This window comes from Prinia subflava, chromosome 5, assembly GCF_021018805.1.
Source record: "Prinia subflava isolate CZ2003 ecotype Zambia chromosome 5, Cam_Psub_1.2, whole genome shotgun sequence".
In the NCBI taxonomy this organism is placed as follows: domain Eukaryota; kingdom Metazoa; phylum Chordata; class Aves; order Passeriformes; family Cisticolidae; genus Prinia; species Prinia subflava.
This window is the reverse complement of record NC_086251.1, coordinates 48688670-48707296: the sequence shown is the minus strand read 5'-3', so window position 1 is coordinate 48707296 and position 18627 is coordinate 48688670. Positions and strand designations below refer to the sequence as shown.

General features: G+C 40.1%; 1 protein-coding gene across 1 annotated transcript; it reads left to right on the top strand.

Annotated features, from left to right (window-relative positions):
- The first annotated feature begins 8163 nt into the window (after window positions 1-8163).
- Window positions 8164-16990, top strand: LOC134550623 (serine protease inhibitor 2.1-like). Its single transcript, XM_063397356.1, has 5 exons — window positions 8164-8887; window positions 11631-12290; window positions 13145-13415; window positions 14061-14208; window positions 15015-16990. The coding sequence occupies exons 2-5, from the start codon at window positions 11648-11650 to the stop codon at window positions 15207-15209; spliced, it is 1257 nt and encodes a 418-aa protein (XP_063253426.1). The 5' UTR covers window positions 8164-8887; window positions 11631-11647; the 3' UTR covers window positions 15210-16990.
- The last annotated feature ends 1637 nt before the right edge of the window (window positions 16991-18627 follow it).

Below are 18627 nucleotides of genomic sequence, written 5' to 3'. Positions count from 1 at the left end.
TCCTTTTAGAGTTGTAGAGAGTGAGAAGATCCCCCTCAACCTTCTTTTCTCCAGGCCAAACACCCTTAGCTCCCTCAGCCACTCTTCATGACTGACAATCTAGACCCTTCCCCAGCTCTGTTGCCCTTCCCTGGACACCCTCCAGCACCTCAAAGACTCGAGCAAGGCTCTCTTGTCATGAGGGCCCAGAACTGAGCACAGGATTTGAGGTGTGGCCTCACCAGTGCCCAGCACAGGGGGACAATCCCTGCCCTGCTCCTGCTGCCACACCATTGCTGACACAGGCCAGGATGGCATTGGCCTTCTTGGCCACCTGGGCACTGCTGGCTCATGTTCAGCTGCTGTCACAGCACCCCCAGGTGCTTTCCCACCAGGCAGCTTTCCTGCCACTCTGCCCCCAGCCTGTAGAGCTGCAGGGGGATGTTTTGACTTGGTGCTTTGGGAGACAGGATCAAAGGCTTTACTAGAGTCCAGGCACACAACATCCACAGGCATCCCTCATTCACTCAGCTGGTCACCTTGTCAGAGAAGGAGGTCAGGTTGGTACAAGTAGCACCTGCCTTTCATAAACCTGTGCTGGCTGGACCTGATCACCCAGTTGTCCTCTGCATGCCATGTCATGGAACTCACAAGGATCTGCTCCATAATTTTCCCTGGCGCTGAGGTCAGGCTGAGTGTCCTGTAATGCCCCAAATCCTCCCTCTGGCCCTTCCAGATGGGCAGCCCATTTGCCAGCCTCCATTCTTCTGGGACCTCTCTGGTGAGTCAGAACTGCTGATAAATGGTGAAGTGGTGAGCTCTTCCACCAGCTCCCTTAGTACCCTTGTCTATGACTAAGTGGTGCAAGAAGTTGATGACCATTTTCCTTTGGTTTATGGGGCCTTCATTCTTCTCCCTGTGCCTGTCTTGCAGCTCAGGCATCTGAGTGCTCTGAGGTCTTCTATTAACAACGGAGGCAAAGAAGGCACTGAGAATCTCAGCGTTTTCCTCATTCATTGTCACAATCTTCCTTCTTGCATCCAATAAAGGATGGAGATTCTCTTTAGCTTCTTATTGCCAATGCATTTATAGAAACATTTTATTGTCTTTTACAGCAGTAGCCAGAATTCTTTGCCAGGGAATTCTTGGGAGAGTTGATATGTCCGCATATTGTAATGATTTTGTTGGTATATGCCACATACTTCTGAAAACTTATAAAATTCCTTAGAGTGGGATCTAAAAGCAGATTTACACCAGTAGGGAGGGAATAAGCATTGAGTTCAGGTGTGCATTATTCAGAGAAGTCAGAGATGATGTGGGACTTTAATAAACTGTGACATGACACATTTAGCTGGTGGTTTCACCTTGTCCATGGGGAAAGATATCACAGTACTCAGTGGCCAGCTGATCAGAGGAGAATCACTGCCACTTAATACAGAGCAAAGAACACAAGGGGAAAAACCCTTGGTTTATACTTGGCATGAAGGTCTCAGGTTAGTCATTGATACTCAAGGCAGAGATTTTGCAGGGATGCTGGATGGGCCACCGAATATACCATTTTTATACTAAGTGACAAGGAAAAAGGAAACCAAACAGTAGGAGATATGAAGAAAGGGAAAGTGAGAAATTTTGTGTATATATACACTATATATGTATTCTACTGTGTATGTATAGCCTCTACTTACAGCCAAAGCCTAAGTGTTTATTTCCTCTTGCTGTGTCCAAGGGTGTCCAAGACCTCTTAGGGCATTTTTATTTCCTCAATTAACAGCAACACTTCTATCAGCTCAATGGTTCAGTTTAATTTTCAGACGGAAATTACTAAAAATCTAAGCCAATTTATATGACCCAGAAGATAAGCAGCATTCATTATATAAAAAGAAAAGAAGTGTGGGCTTTTTTTGAGAGTTTAAAAGGGTCTTTTTATCACTTTGAATGGCTGAAGTAGGTGAATTTATGTTTGCCTTCATATTTGTAGTTTTGTTCTTTTTTCAGCCATTAGTTATACTTCTTACAATCACATGCCTTGCTATTTATCAGTGAACCTTCACAAAGATTCTAACCAGATCCCTTATCTGTCTTATTTAATGTTTCTAGGTTTTGTTCTTTTATTTCTTTATCAAATGTATGAATATTTTTTAAATAGATACCTCATTAGTAATTAGTTTTTCCCATCAGATTCATAGCAAACTTGAATAAAATTTATTTTTGAATGTAAATTACCTCTCAGTATACCAGTTCTAAATTGTTTTTCCTTGACATCTATTACCTTAAACTATAAAATAAATCTGGTTTTAGTTCACCAAAAAAGGCAAATAAGAATAAAACTGAGTGGGGAAATAATGACACCCTCATTCCTCAGGTCCTCTACAACTGATGCAGAGGATTTTCCAGCCTAACTTGAAGAATTGAGTGCACGATCCAAACTTTCTTGTTAACAACTGTTTTCTTTCCAGTCAGAATTTTCTACAATTGCCTTTTAATAATGTTCATAGTCCCTTATTTGTGTTTTCTTCAAATAAAATAAATTATCTTTCTCTCCCAAGAGAAATTTCAATACATTGAATTTTTCACAAGTTGTGACAAAAATTTAAATTCTCAGCAAATTGCCTAAAAATTGTTCTGAATTTTGTTTTCCATTTTATTGTTAAATAGTAGAAAAATTGTTCAGTTCATATTCTCTTATAAAATGAAAATTAGCATGGAACATTTTAATCATTTCTCTTTCAAAACATTGACAAAGTCAAATATTCGTGAAAATGTTAAGGTTTCTCAGACTTTTCTTTCTTACATGGAAATTTCTCTCTCAGACAACTTCCAAGAAGTTTTTCTGAGAGAGTATTTCTGAGTGGAACATTAATGGCTACAGGAAGAATCTGGATACTTGTGCCATCTAGGAAAGTTTCTCAGGTGTGGGGAAAATATTGAGCATTGGTAAAGGAGGTTGGAAGTAATAGAACACTGAAGTTGTTATAGCTTGGGTATAACCCTACTACCATCAAAGACAAGCAGGGACCTCCAGCTAAAAGGATTTAGGGATTCTTAGCTTTGGCTGGCCACTGAATACCTACAGAGCAGAAGTAAAAATAATTACTTTTACACGAAACTGTGAATGGAAATATGTTTAGAACATGCTAGTAGATAATATCCTCCCTTGATAGTCTTGGCTTCCAGGATTCTGTTTCTGGTGAGGAGACCCTATTCACTGTGCTACAGAAATTACTTCAGGAGGGATCCCAATAGATCAGAGATTTCCGGAGATCAGGGACGACTAAGTGCCATCTCTGCTGTAATATTTGGGTGTTGGGTTTGGAGCTATAGTAATTAAGTGTGTGGAGGCGAATTAGAAAAACAAACGTGTTTGTTAAGAGATTAATTCAATCATCATTAGCATGAGAGTCGGAGCATTCACAAAGGCCAGAGACCGGTTCAAACTGGTTTTCATAATCCCCACCCACCTAAGTTCTACCAAAGGCATTAATTTAAAAACATTGCATCATCAAGAAAAATAAAATACTCTCACTGGCTGATCAATGAACCTAAGAGCAGGACATCGTCACCTAGAAGCTCTTGTGACCTGATTAACCTTTTTGCTCTCTACGGCTGAGCCCCGTTCGTGCTGACCCCAGCCCTAGAAGTGCCATAATGCTGTGCTGCTCCCTGCAAGAAGACACCTGGCTATTCTGTGAACATCACTCTGGGCTTCCCCTCATCCCCAGAGGTTGAGTTCCAAGGAAGGGTCTTGATGTGATTCCTTTGGGAATGACTTTCCCTATAATTCTTCAATTATTCAGGCTCTATCTGCCATTGATCTCGAAGCCAATGGAGGAAGCAGGGGTAGAGGAACGGTGTGCCAAGAGAGAGTGGTCTGCAAGGGACTGTGTGTGATGTGAGGGAAGGCAGGAAAAGAAGGTCAGAGGAGATATTAGTATGTAGGAGACAACACTAGACAGGGTATTGTCCAGTTTGGATTAGGGAAGTTTTGTCACAGTTCCAAGAGTTTTGCTGTTAAAAGTAACATATTTGAGATGCTTGTGTAGTGGTTGATTACATAGAAAAATGGATTTGTTTAATTTGACTGCATATTGATCTACAGTAGGATTTTTAAAAACTATGTGGTGTTGTTCTAAATCTTCTCCCAATATGGTTAAAAGCAGTGGCCACAGCAAAATTTAATCTACTTTATCTCCATTCAAATTAAAATTGAAACCTGTCTCCCTTCTGCACTTGTTGCCTGGTGCATTCCTGTGCTGTATCCTCATTTTCAACAGAGCTGTTCTGTATGAGTCTGAGGGAGACTGACAAGATGTAATAAACAAGGCAAATTGACTCTGTGGCTTGCAAGACCACTTTCTGTGTCCTTTCTTTGAGCATTAGCCAAAATCCATATGGTGTACTCGGACAGCTGAGCCTCTGAGTCACAGAATAATGTCATTACTGTTTACTTCAATCCACTTTGACCAACTTTACTTGTTTAGCGCCATGATCAAAGGTAGACACTTGATTCAGTATCACTCAGGAGTACACAGAAGGTAAATAAAGAAATTCAGATGAGATGGTCCCAGATAGCAGGGTCAATGGACCAAATGGGAATGTGAAGAAGAACTTTTTAATGAAGGCTTTCAGAATAATGTTAGTTGCTTAAGTCTTGAATTACTCATTGGGATGGTTCTTGTTAACTATATTTTCATGTTGTATAGACACACATTTATTAAAATTTTAAGTACTATATTGCTGTTGGAAACCCATAATTAATTGATTAATTCCTTTCTTTCTTTAACGCAAGAACATTATTAGGAAAGAAGGACAGACCAGTGGTTACAAAGCATTGGGTTGGGACTTGGGAGTTTCTGCTTCCCTTCCCAGCTCAGTCACAGGTTTGCATTGCAGAAACTTAACTTCTTGGCTGCTTGTAGCTAACCACTAAAACTGACTGTCCTCCCTCTCTTAGCTTACCTAGTCAGAGCAGGAGCAAAATGCCTTACCATAGGTAAATAATACAATTTTAAAAGCCCAGTACTGGATGGGCAATAGATGAAGGGGTTCAGGTGAAACAGTCCCTGTTGGCATGATGCTTGGGTCAAACTGAAAGTTAAAAAAAAAAAAAAAAAAAAAAAAAAAAATCAGTGAGCACAATGGTCTTAACCTTCTCTATTTTCCTGTATAAGATTATTATGCTGTAGGTGCTGGCAACAGATATTTGCATTTTCTAGACACAAAAGAAAGATTTCTGGAAAAAGATTGGCCTATGCAGTGTCAGGTGGTGCATACAGGTTATTAATACTTGCAATACTTGGGTGTGCTTAATCACCCTTCCCCATGCTGTAGTGTACCTCATCACTACCACCCCTTGAATACAAGTGCTAAGCACACCAGGAAAGAAGACACTTTCTGTAAAGTCCAGAGGGCTTTTTATGGAAGCTTGCAATTGAGGAAACTTTCAAATGTCACTTTGAAGCTGTATAAAGCTGCATCCTGAAGACCACAGATTTTCAAATTGTGTGTCACAATATTACCAAAGGAGGTGTCAAGGAATAAAACTGATGAAAATGATCCTGTCTTCATTAAACTCAATAAAGAACTAAAGTAATGTTCAAGACCTTTGAAAGAAATTTTTTATTTTCACATCATCTAACCTCAGTGAGGAAGTCACATGTGTCATTTTTATCTTGCAGATGAGAAAACTGAAGCCTATTAGTGATGTTTCCAAGGCAAAAACTGAGCTGCTCAGAGATACTCATCTATGCTGAATTTTCAGTCCAGCAGTTCTCTCATCAAGTGGTCCATCTTAATCTGAAATCATTTCAGTATCCTGAACAGTATTTGGCCAATGAAAGATATTATTGGAGATCTTTATGGTCAATAAGATTATTTTGTCATCTATTTTGGTGGTTAGAAAGAAAAGAAAACAGAATACATACTATTCTTTCACAATATCCCAGATGGAGGTCACTCAGATATTAAAATCTTGGTAACTCTTTCATTTTTTATATTAGTGTTACAGAAATCTTCAGGTCTGAAAAGAAAATGCATGGTAAAGCTGTTACATGTAGAAATAATGAAAAATCAGCCTTCTTTTGAAAGATTCTGGGGCCTACATAAATGCTTCCAACCTCAGAGCAACCTGCCTACTCTCCTGCCCCTTTTATGGGAGACCATGGTTCCTGTGTCATCCCCTCCTATCTGCACACACTGAAGCAACAATAGGGGGTTCAGTTATTGATGCATCATACATGTAACACACCTGCTACATTTAGTTGATGCATCATACATGTAACACACCTGCTACATTTAGTTGATGCATCATACATGTAACACACCTGCTACATTTAGTGCATAATTTGGAACTGAAATTGGTTTCTGACTGAAAAATTATGATGAGTGTTCACTACTGGTCATTGCCATTGGTAATTTTTTAAAAACTCTTGTCCCTGTTCTCGGCTTAGTTCATATTAATAATAACAATTCAAATGAAAAAAGTTCTGTAAGCAGAACTTACCTCTCCTTGTGCAAATTTTCTTCACTATATATAGACTGTATTTCATCCTGATTTCACAGTCCCTTTCTAAACTACTGATTTTTTCTTTCTGGCAGGACAGTAGAGGAGATTCTCCAAGAAGTATTGAAAGCATGGCATGATCACTATGAGTAGATTGTGCCTTTATTCTTCATTATATACTTCATCCAGACTAGAAAAAACACAGTCCACCAGATATGTGTACATCTCCAATCTTAGAATTTTCCTGCAGTCTGAGTGCCTGATCCTTCCCAAAGATGATTATATAACTCAAGGCAAGGAAATGGAGGGGAAGCAATATCCATTTCCTTCCTAATTCCATACTCCATTTCCTTTATATTGCTGCTCTGTCAATATGCTTGTGGTCTATATTTTTTACACTAAAAAGCCTTTGTACAATTTATGACATAATAGATTGATAGGTATAAATTTTTTTGATATTTGAAGTGACTTGTGTATTTGTGAGCCATAATTCCAGAAGAGTTTTATTGTTGCTAAATTGACACAAAAACTCTAATTTCCTTGCCTCAGGTGTAGAAGAAGAGCAAAAACACTGGACAGGTTGAGTGGTTCTCTTGCCATTGAATATATGCCAACCAATGGTTAATTAAGAATGCTTTAAACCTGCCTTGGAATGTTCTATTCAAAACAAAACACACTGTCAGGAAGATGTTTGCAAGGTATTAGGAAATGCATAAAATGAATATATGACTCTATTTCTTCTGAAGATGTCAAAATGTGAGCTGGGGTGTAGTATAGAAACTGACCTACATGAACCATACAGCAGTAACACGGACTCAGGCAGTGCAGACTTTGTCATGGTTTAAATTATCAGAAGGAATAAAACACATTTGCTTTGTTATTTCCGTGTTCTGTACTTTCATTCCTTTTAAAACAAATAGTAGAGCAAAAGATCTAGTTCGTTAGATAAATGACCAGTATGAAGGTGGCTAACATGGTTTCATGTCTTGGAGCTGAAACCGTGGCCGGCAGGGAGGTGGGACTGTAATGGCTCGTGGCAGTGCGTGGTACACCTGGCACGAGTGCGTCTGCCTGCTCATCATTTTAGTCTCAAACTGCTGGAGTGCCTTATTTCTGCTGCTATAATGAAATGGTAAGGAAATGCCTTGTTAAAGTTTAGCTTAACATTATTAAAAACAAAACAGTAATTACAGGGCATCACAAATGAAAGAGAAAACAAGAGGCTTATATCCATTTTGTAATACCGTTTGTCCTTGGCCACCATGACCTGTTATTCACCTGGGCTTTGATGAGTAAAATAATCTCTGTGTTTGTGACCTTTACAGCCGGAGTTAGAAGGAACAAGTAAAAAGGGAATGGAGGAGGGGGAAGAGGGGAAGAAATACAGAGGAAAACAAATAAGGGGAGTGCCCAGACAATGTTTATCTATGTTCTGTCTCCATGTTTATCTATGTTTGTAACAACAAAATTACACATGTGAGTAAACAAGTACAAAGAAAAGAGTAATCACTAATGAGGAAATGTATTTTATGTCACCATTCAATCATGGTCTTTGTTGTTAACTGGAAAAATTCAGTCATCTTGATCCATCAACATTTCATTCCTATTGGGAAAAGGAACAATAGAAACAAACAGCACTTGTTTCCATTTGAACAATTTAAAAGTGTGTGAGAGGGCAAGGAGAATGAGAAGTGGGTGAGCACATGCAGAATATCAGCATGTGGGAGGAAACAGCCTGCTGCTTGAATTCCCACCACCTGCCCAAGGCAGCAACTGGGATGCACACAGAACTGAGGTGGATGAAGGGACCACATCAGCCAGGGTGGGAAACCTATCATGGAAATGCATCTATCACATACCCCCCCAGTGGTATCAAGCTACAGAGTGAGAAGATACAGGCAAATACTTTGTCATCCATTTACAGGCTGAAGATCATGCAGAAGATTTGCCTCTGGATAGATTTTGGAAGAGCACCAAGCTGATGTGATCCGTGGCTGTCAGCTCCATTTGTGCTTCATCACAACACAGAAAATCTGACTTCTGGCACCAAGAGTTAGCACCTGTTTCTAGTGATTCCAGGCACAAGCTCCTGGTTTCCAGTAGGGTCCTAATCACACAACATTTGTACTTAAGCTCCTCTGCATGGTCAGAGGCAACAGAAAGGATTTACCAGCTACTATTGAAATGGCTGAAGACTGTCAGCTTCTTTGGCTGAGTAATAGAGATGATCCTTGTGAACCCTGTTTCATCAATATTTGCTTTGCTTCCTCCTTTTTTCTGGTTGGCTCTAATTTTTACTGGGTCTGTGTAATGTTTAACATCTCTAATTAAGCAGAAGATGATGAAGCACTATTAGTAACAGTGTGGGGAACAGCATGGTCAACTGAATGCAACAGGGCTTCTGATTTTGTAAGTACTACACAGGCATTTTTTTTAGAGAGTTGGAAATGATGCCTTCTGCAGTCAGTGGAATTTCAATATAAGGTTAATTTCCTTTGTCTGTTTGTAATTTGGTTCTGTGTGGATGTTGCAATGAAATATTAACCAAGCAGACTTGCAAGGGACCAGTGGGACCTGCTGTTCTGGGGGAATATGCTTAGACTGAAATCAAACTAAAAAACCCTTTGAAGTCATGGGGACTTATTAAGTACTTGTTAAAAGAGAATACTGATGTAATCACCTTTCAGGTTGGAAACAGCCTTCACTGTGACTCAAAATTAGTTTAATCCCACTAGTGACTGAACAACCAGGTCCAATTTAAAAACTCTTCAGGTGACTTAATTTATAAAGCAACAATTGAATTGCTAAGGCCAGGCTCTTTAATTAGGACTGGGGTAAGTGTAGGGGGTGGGTAGAAGGCCACAATTTAAATTTAATTGCCCCTTTTACTCCCATAGACAAACTAATATGTGATCTGGAAGAGAATTATTTTCTGAATTTCCAATTTGCATAAAAGTACTTCCTAATCTAAATCTAAAAAAAGATTTAAGAAAGCCTTTACAATATCTTCAGCTTTGAAATGTTAACAAGAATATTTGTGTCAGAAATTTCTAATCCCAAAATGTTGAAATTAATGTGATTTTCATCTCTAAAAGGAAAAGTACATGAGGAAAACTTGATGACAATATTCAGTGTTTTCTAACTTTTGATAGAAGTACTTATTTTAGATTTCTGTAGAGAGTTATGATGCCAGAAGTTTTTTAACTGATCTGTTACAGCAGAATTCAAAGACAAAGCCATGCCTAATATAAGTTTGCTGCAGAAAAAAAAAAAGCCCAAATCATACTCTTTGCTTCTGAAATTCTTTAAAATTTAGGCTAAGCTCTGTATGGACACAGGAAGTAAAATTATTTTTTTGTTTCTCAAGTACTTAAGTGTTGAATATCTCAAATAACTAGAGAAAAACAGATTATGACATGTTGAACATCAAATATTTTTGAAACACCTTTTGCACTTTAATATTTCTTTTTTTTCCACAGTACATAAGGGTTGTTTGGGCTTTGCCTTTTTTTTTTATCTTTTCTTTTTTTTTTTTCCTGTGAAAAAGAGGCAGCATTCTGCTTAAAAGAGATGCAAATAGTTGAATCGTACTCATGTCTAGGACCATACTTCATCTTTTGTTTTAAGGAAATTCAGATTTAATGTTGCCAGTTGTTACTGTGGGTCACTGCAGTGGGTCCTGGCTGATCTCAGGCAGACTCAGTACACTCAGATCCTGGCAAATATGAGAATACAAAGCTACTTATATGTTTGCGATGAAAACAAGAACATTAATACAAAAACAAAACAACTGGTTAATCACCAAGAATCCTTGAACTTGGGCTGCCATCAGAAACTCTGAATCTTTAGATAGTATATAGCCATCTTTTACATCTAGGAATGAATGTAGGACCAAGAGAACTTTACCATGGACATGGGAAAATACATTCCTGAAAGCAAAGGATACAAACAGGCTGTATTGGCTGGAAACCAGAAGAGGACACATGACAGTAGAAAAGTTCTAAAAATGTTTTCATGCTGAATATGTGAGGGCAAAAAGCTTGTTTTCATTGATAGCTTCTTACAGTTCTGAAGAGGATTTAATATGAGCTGCCTCCTCAGAACTACAGGGAACTGAATTCAGTAAACCAGAGACTTGTTCCAGCTCGTGTGGAGAGCAGGCGGCTCATGTGAAGTATATCATGTCAGCTCTAGGAGAACAAGCATAATGAAGAAACTTGTAATCCCCAAGGGAATTAATCTGTGCCCTTTGATGTTCAAATGGGATGAGTGCTCCTCTTCCTCTTTGACTCAGGTCCTTCCCACATCCCACAAATGTTAACCCATGGTGAGGGGAAAACCACCATTTAAGAAGTTGCAAACACTCGTTGCAGCTCCCCCAAACAGAGGATTCCTTCATTCCAAACATGCACCTCATTATCTCATGCAAACCTGCTGCTTGCCACATGTCACTGTGCCCTCCTCTCTGTGCACTGCTGTGATGGCAAAGGATGCTCCAGGCTTTTGCCTTGATGTTCATGTAGATGACCTTCTTCAATCACTTACCAGTCATGGCCAGTAACTGGCCATGGGAGTAAGTACCATGAAGTAAACAGGGGTGTGAATTTAACAAGCCCAGAATAGTCCATGATAGCTCTCTGTCCATGTGCTGCTGCCCTGAGGAAAGTGAGGGAATTTACTCAGTCCCAGTGAGTAGTGAGCTGCCTCATATTTCCTCACATTTATCAAATTGCTTTTGGGCAGATGCTGTGGAGTATTTGATGTCTTTGAAACCCACACCTTGTCTTACTTTGTAATAACTTGTTTGTTTAGATGTATCTTATAGAAGACAGTGATTTGGGAAGACAATGTCATCGTTAACAAAGATAATTATGGACTGTAGCTTTATATTTTCATTGCCAATGGAAAAAAGTATTGCTTTATTGCTTTTACCATGGAATATTATGACTTTATTATACCTGACTTTTTCATCTGTATTTGAATTTGTTAAATAAATTTGACATTGTGCCTGTGAGAACTTTAAGCATGCTATGTACATAAGACATTTACAGTTGAACTATGCAACGTTTATGCTAACAAATTATTCATTATTTCTTACTACCGAGCACATCATTACCATCTGCTCATTTAATGACTGTTTATTTTGTGGCAGAATAATTTGAAAAGAAGATGAAGTGTCTCCTGTTCCTGGGTTTACTCCTTGCTGTTCTATGTGCTGTAACCCATTGCTGCCCTGAAGACATTTGCCATGAAGTCAACAATACTAATCTGCAGAATGGAAGAGAAAATTTATTAACATATAGCTGTGACAAGAAAGGCTCTAACTATGCAGATTTTGTATTTAGATTTTATAAGCTGGTTTCATCAAAAGAAGCTGACAAAAATGTTTTCTTTTCTCCCATGAGCATCTCCACTGCCTTTGCCATGCTGGCTGTTGGTGCTAAATCAACCACTCTGTCTCAGATTTTTGAAGGACTGGGCTTTGACAACCTGACTGAGACTCGCATACATGATGTACATGAAAGTTTTCACAAAGTTTTGTCAGTGCTGAACTGCACTGATGTTAATATCACATTAAATATAGGGAATGCCCTTTTTACAGCTACTGGGTATGAACCACAGGAGTCATTTTTAAAAAATACCAAAGAATTTTATGATGCAGATTTTTTCTCCAGTGATTTTCACAAACCAGAAGCTACAAAGCAAATCAATAAATATGTAGAGGAGAAAACCAAGGGGAAAATTCCTGAATTAGTTGCTCATCTTGATCCCAGTACTGTACTGGTTCTTGTTAACTATATTTACTTTAAAGGTAAGACACTTCACATAATATTTCAATAGATAACTTTGATACCAAATAAAATTTTTAGAGAACTTCTGATGATTTATTACCACAGTGGCGATTCAGGTTAGAGCTAAACTGTGCAGGACCTTTTAATTCAAGATTAGATCTGGTCAAAAGCAGAGTATCTGATTGCTGAGAAGTACGATTTCTTGGTTTTGATTCAATTTGCTTGAAAGCTGGGGACAGAAAGGTTGCACCCTAGTGGATGCTTCATAGACAAGGATCCACATAGTCCCACTAAAGATGTGTCCAAGATCTCTCTGCTGACTGTACATGCCAGTCAGACTTGGTGGACTGACATCTTTGCACAGGGATCCCAGTTTTATGGTAGATCTTCTAGGTGCTCTGCATTAAAACCTGAGACATACCATCTTGAGGGCCTGTGCTTCTGGAGCCTTGCTCAAACGTTGGGACTCTTTAATTGTTGATGAATTCCACACCAGGCTGAGTGCAGTCAGCTTGTGTGGGGTACAGCCTAGCAGAAAGGCATAAGAAGGTTCTGTGACTGAATGCTTAAGCGATTGCTCTTAAATGGCATTAAAGGCATTATACAGGCTTACAGTAGAAGAAGAACTCTCAACTAATTATCAGCCTTTGGTTGTTCTTCAGCAAAATGAGATGGGCTCACACAAAATATGATGAGCTTACTGCACAGCTAGAATGCTTTGTTGTGTATTAGGGAGGAGGTTGAAGTGATTTAGTGAGCCCCTTCTCCCACCAATATACCTCCAGTGTCCTGCATTAAAGCTGGTCTAATTTAAATGAGCCATTCTATGTGATCTTCACATTTGAGTTCAACAGCATCTCTTTTTCCCCATTAGCTGCCTGGGAAAAGTCTTTTGATCCTTTGCGTACATATGAGGATGATTTTTTTGTGAACACAAATGCATCTGTTAGAGTCAACATGATGCACCGTGATGGTACCTCAAACATTTACTACGACCAGGATCTCTCCTGCGTGGTGGTAGAGCTGCCTTACCAGGGCACTGCACGAGCAATGCTTATTCTGCCTGATGATGGAAAGATGAAGCAAGTGGAAGATGCTCTCTCCAAGGAAACTGTTTGTAAATGGGATAGCAAACTTGTGACCAGGTAACTCTAAGTATATGGATTGCTGTATTTGAGGACACATCACTGTTTTTCAGAAAAACCGTCAGTTTCAGATCACCTCCTACTGGACATAATGTCCTGATTTCATAAAGGGAAGTTTTAAGCAATTCCCCAAACGAGTCAGCGTAAGAGCATAATCACTAAGAAACTGCAGGCTCTCTGACCTGACAGAAGGGGTCACAGCATTGTAACAGCTGCCTTAAAACTTGCTTGGTTACTTTTTGACTCCCTACCTCTTCTTTCATGGTGTAAACATGATTCATTTCCTTCACCATATCTTAGATTTTATCCTCCTTTTCCCTAACTTTAGGCTTTCCACTAGTGGTCAGCTTACTCTCTGTAACCCTTTAGCCAAAAACTCCACTAGCTGCGCATGTGGCACTGGGATGAAAGAGCCACAATGAAGAAATTGGTTTGTTTTCCCAAAATCGAATAGAGAATGTAGATACAAGAAGATGGTGCATCTCTCAGGTTGCCAAAATTGCTCAAGGAATACAAAGGCTACCATCAAACAAATTTGCAATCAAAAGAATGCTTTCAAGTGTCTCTGAGTTGCGTACTACCCACCCTGCTGGCTGAAACGAGGCTGCCAGGGCTCACTGCTCTTTTGTTTTCTTTGATCAACAGGAAATTAAATCTGCAGTTACCAAAGTTTTCTATCAGTGGGTCTTATGATGTTAAAGCCCTGTTTGAGCAAATGGGCATCACTGAAGTGTTCTCAGGTAATGCTGATCTGTCTGGAATTACTGGCAGTCACGATCTCCAGGTCTCACAAGTAAGTAGACAGAGCTGGTGATGGGATGGTGGTTGGTTGTTTTGATCAGTTGTGTCTGGGATTTTTAAAGACTTTATTTCCCTCTTTATACTACTGAAATTGTAAGTAAAACTCATAATGACATGTAGGGGCTAGCTCAGTAATTGTGCTTTTATACCAAAGAATCTGCCAGCTCACTTTTTTATTACACTAATGCTGTTATTAAAAAGCTGGATATTAAATACATAGAAAAATTGGGCAACATTTTAAATAACATCTTGGAACTGGAAGACGTTTACATGAAGTTGTGTCATGTAAACTACGAACGAGGAGTTAATTATATTTGTGTTGATTAATATCTCAATTTTTAATATTACCAGGGTTTTCAGAAAATCTCCAGTTTACAGTAGCTGAACTTGACTATGTGCATTTGAGCTATATTTAATGCCAAAGATGCCAAATACTGCCCCATCTTAGCATTTAAATAGCAGTTTTTAATTAACCTTGATATAAGAGAAAGTGTTGCTTGTAGAAGTCCAAACCATCTAAGAAAACACACTAGCTTGTACATGGGGTATTTTTATCCCACTCTACTCAGCAATGGTGAGAATGCATTTCAGTGTGTCCCTACTAATTTTTGACCCTCCTTGCTCAGTCCTGGCATAGAAATTACTCCTGTTTCAAACTGTTGAAGATTTATCATACAATGAAGTTTCATACACTGGATTTATTACTCCTCTCATAAATGTTCCATAAGAAGAGAATTTATTTTACTCCTGCTTCCTGCCCCATATATAAACCAAAGTGTTTTCTCCTATTCTATGCAGGCAATTCACAAGGCCTTGCTGGAAGTTGATGAGGCTGGAACTGAAGCTGCAGGAGCCACTGCCTTAATCTTTACCAGAGGTTCCTATATTTCTCATACCATCAATTTCAACAGGCCTTTCATTCTTTTGATCTCTGACAAACGAACTAGCACCATACTTTTCATGGGTAAAATTGTTGATCCTACTAAGGAGTAATTGCTAGGTTATTTGGCATACTGATATTGGGTATGGGTTATAATGGCTACAGCATTTGCAGTTTTGGGCTAGGTAGTGCTGCTAACTAGTCTCTGATTGAGGGATATTTATAAGTAAATGAGAAATTTCCTTACCAAATTAATAAGAAAACAACATTGTAAAAAATCACCATCAACTGACACTTTTTAATTGTAACATTTTCCCCAGTTCAGTAATTGTGTTTAATTCAGTAATTGGGTTTGCATGGCAAGGTTTTGGTGGCAGGGGCCTGTGGGGGGTCTATTGGGGTGACTTCACCAAGAAGTTGGCAGAAGCTTCCCCCGTATCTGACAGAGCCACTGCCAGCCAGCTCCAAGATGGACCTGCTGCTGCTGAGGGCTGAGCCTATCAGGAATGATAGTAACAGCTCTGTGGTAACATATTTGAGAAGTGAATAAAGTTATTTCACAGAAGTAATTGAGGCCAGAGGAGTGCGGATTGAGAATAAATGACAGAAACCACCCTGCAGACAAAAAGGTCAGTGAAGAACAAGAGGAGGAGGTGCTTCATGTGCCAAAGCAAAGATCCACCTGCAGGCTGTGGTGCAGACCATGGCGAGCAGGCTGTCACCATGCAGCCCACGGAGGTCCAGGGGACAGCTGAGATCCACCTACAGCCCATGGAGGAGGTGGATGTCCAAAGGAAGGCTGTGATCCCATGGGAAGCCCACACTGGAGCAGACTCCTGGCAGGACCTGCAGACCCATGAAGAGAGGAGCCCACTCTAGAGCAGGTTGGGTGCCTGGACTTGTGACCACGTGGGGGACCTGTGCTGAGCAGCCTGTGCCTGAAGGATGGCGTCCTGGGGAAGGGACCCACAATGGAGCAGTTGATAAAAAACTGCAGCCCATTGGAAGGAGACACACTGGAGAGGTTCATGGAGGACTTTCTCCTGTATGAGGGACCCCACACTGGAGCAGGGAAAAGACTCCTCTCCCTGAGGAGGAGGCAGCAGCAGAACCATGTGAGAAACTGACCATGAGCCTTATTGCCCTCCTCCCTGAGATGGGGAAAAGGTGTTTTTAAGATTTATTTCTCATAATCCTGCTCTGATTTTGATTGGTAATAAATTCAAATAATATCTCCAAGTCTAATCTATTTTGTCTGTGACAGTAATCAGTTTGTGATCTCTCCCTATCCTTATCTCGATTCATAAACCTTTCATTTTGTTTTCTCTGCATTTTTGAATTGAGGAAAGGAGTGATGGAATGACTTTAGTAGGCATTTGTCATCCAACCAGGGTGAAACCACCACAACAATTCAACTTATTAATATATATTCTGAATTTTCCATGGAAGATAACTTTTTCTTAAGTATGTTGTTATATTTAAAAGTGAATTATCTCTGCTAAGGAGCTTTGTACTGTTTCCAGTTCTGGTTACTCACCAGAAGTTTTATCTCAAGGTAACAACTCTTGTCATTCTACTGTGTCTTCTCCAGTATTCACCTGAGCTGGTGACAGTCCTTTCCTCCTTACCTCACTCTTTGCTCCCTAGGTTGCTGTTTATCCCCATCAGCCTGTTCTTTCTCACATGTTCCAACTCTTTGGCTAGGACATCTTAAGAAATCATTGACAAAGAGAAGGAGACTAATCCCTGAAACAATAGACTTATTCTGGTGTAGCTCTTACTCTAAGTGCCTCTTTGCACTCCACAAGGCCGACTTTAAGAGATAATGACATTAGGCATAGCAGAAACTGTCAAAGAATTGTCTGTGAAAAAATGTCATTCATGAATAATTGATCAGCTGTGGATGATCAATAAAATATACAATGTAATTTAAGTATATGACTGAGAGAATTACTGCAGTTTCTTGTATCATTCTATAAATCTCTTAAAACTAATAAATACCTCCAGTCATACCTCCTACTAACATAGTAGATAACAGTAAAATATGTCTTAAAGCTGTTAAATGAGTGCAACATTTCTCATATGGAAATTGCAATTCTTCACACCCTCTATGTGCCTATTTGGGTAAAACCTCTTTTCAAGAAGTGTCTCAGCTCTTTCTTGCTGTTGTGGGTCTGTAGATCACCCACTTTTATTGCCATGGAGCACTGGGGTTAAACTCTATAGCAAACCATTTATTGCACAGCTGCTACCTCAAGGAGAGCTAACTTTGACAGCTTCTGTCTCACTGCAGTGCTTTCATGCCATTGCATATTGATCCTGGGCACATTCTTTGCCAGTGGAGTTGAGTCCCCATCCCTAGGAAGATGAGGCTTCTGAATGTACAATGTTCATTTCTGCTGTGACCCTGGCAGTCTGTTTTGAGCACTGCAAAGGTAATGCAAGCCCCAAATCAACAAAGGAGCTCCCCACCCCTGAGATCTCTCTGACCTGTTCCACCAAACTTGGCCCACCTTACACAGGGGTGCTGTACAGGGGCCCTTGGTGTTTGTAGGATTGGGTTGGTGTGTGGGGAGCTGTGCCTCTGCCTCAGGGGGACTTGGGGATTGCTGCCTTGCATGAGTCCCTTCGCTCCAAGGGGCAAGGACTCAGTGGAAGCCCTGAGCTCTTGCTCCTCATGAGGAAGATGGCATCCCCCAGGGGACTGGGAGAGACCACACCTCTGTGCAAAGCAGCAGCCTTTACAGAGTTAAGATCAGTGAAAACTTGCTGTGGTGTGAGGCAGCCTGCTCTGCCGTGCCTATGCAAACTCAACAGGGGCTGGGAGCAGTTCCTGTGAGATCCCATCCTGATAAATCTGTGCACCATGACTGATTAGAAGGTAGGATGGTGAAATTTTTATCAGAGCCACGAGATTTTTATCAGAGTGTGGCAGAAAAACAGGTTTTTGGCCTGTTGCTAAAGGGAAAGAAGTTAGGAAAAATCCCATAGTTGCAAGGACAGAGCAAAAGCTTTGGGAAATCACACACAAAGCAACTTCCTTCCCCATCTACCTCCCAGGCCTTTGGGTTTGAGATGGCAGGACAACAATTGGTAATTTTCCTACTGGACTGTGAAGAATGGCTGGTACTAGCAAAAGTATAAAATGGGATAGAAACCTCTGAGTACTGGTTTGGGAGTTACCTACCAAGCTGGAGGGATTCTCTACAGTTTTCCTCCAGCTGAGCAACTTCATGCTCCAGACCAGCAGGTTGATCTGAATTGTGGCAGGGCTCGAGGGTAGGAAGAGAGATCATCCTAAATCCCTCTGGAAGAAGGGAATGTGTAGGGGACAGGAAACCAATAAATCTTGTACCAAACATACACTAAAAGCAGAAAAATGCCTACAGTTCACAGTATGAAGATCTAAAGCGCCTGGGCACTGAACATGCCTCATACATAACTCTTAGCACAGTTCTGATAATATTCTTTAGGAACTGTATTGGGATAATGAGAGAGACAGGAGCACAGAGATGTTTTAATGCATGATTT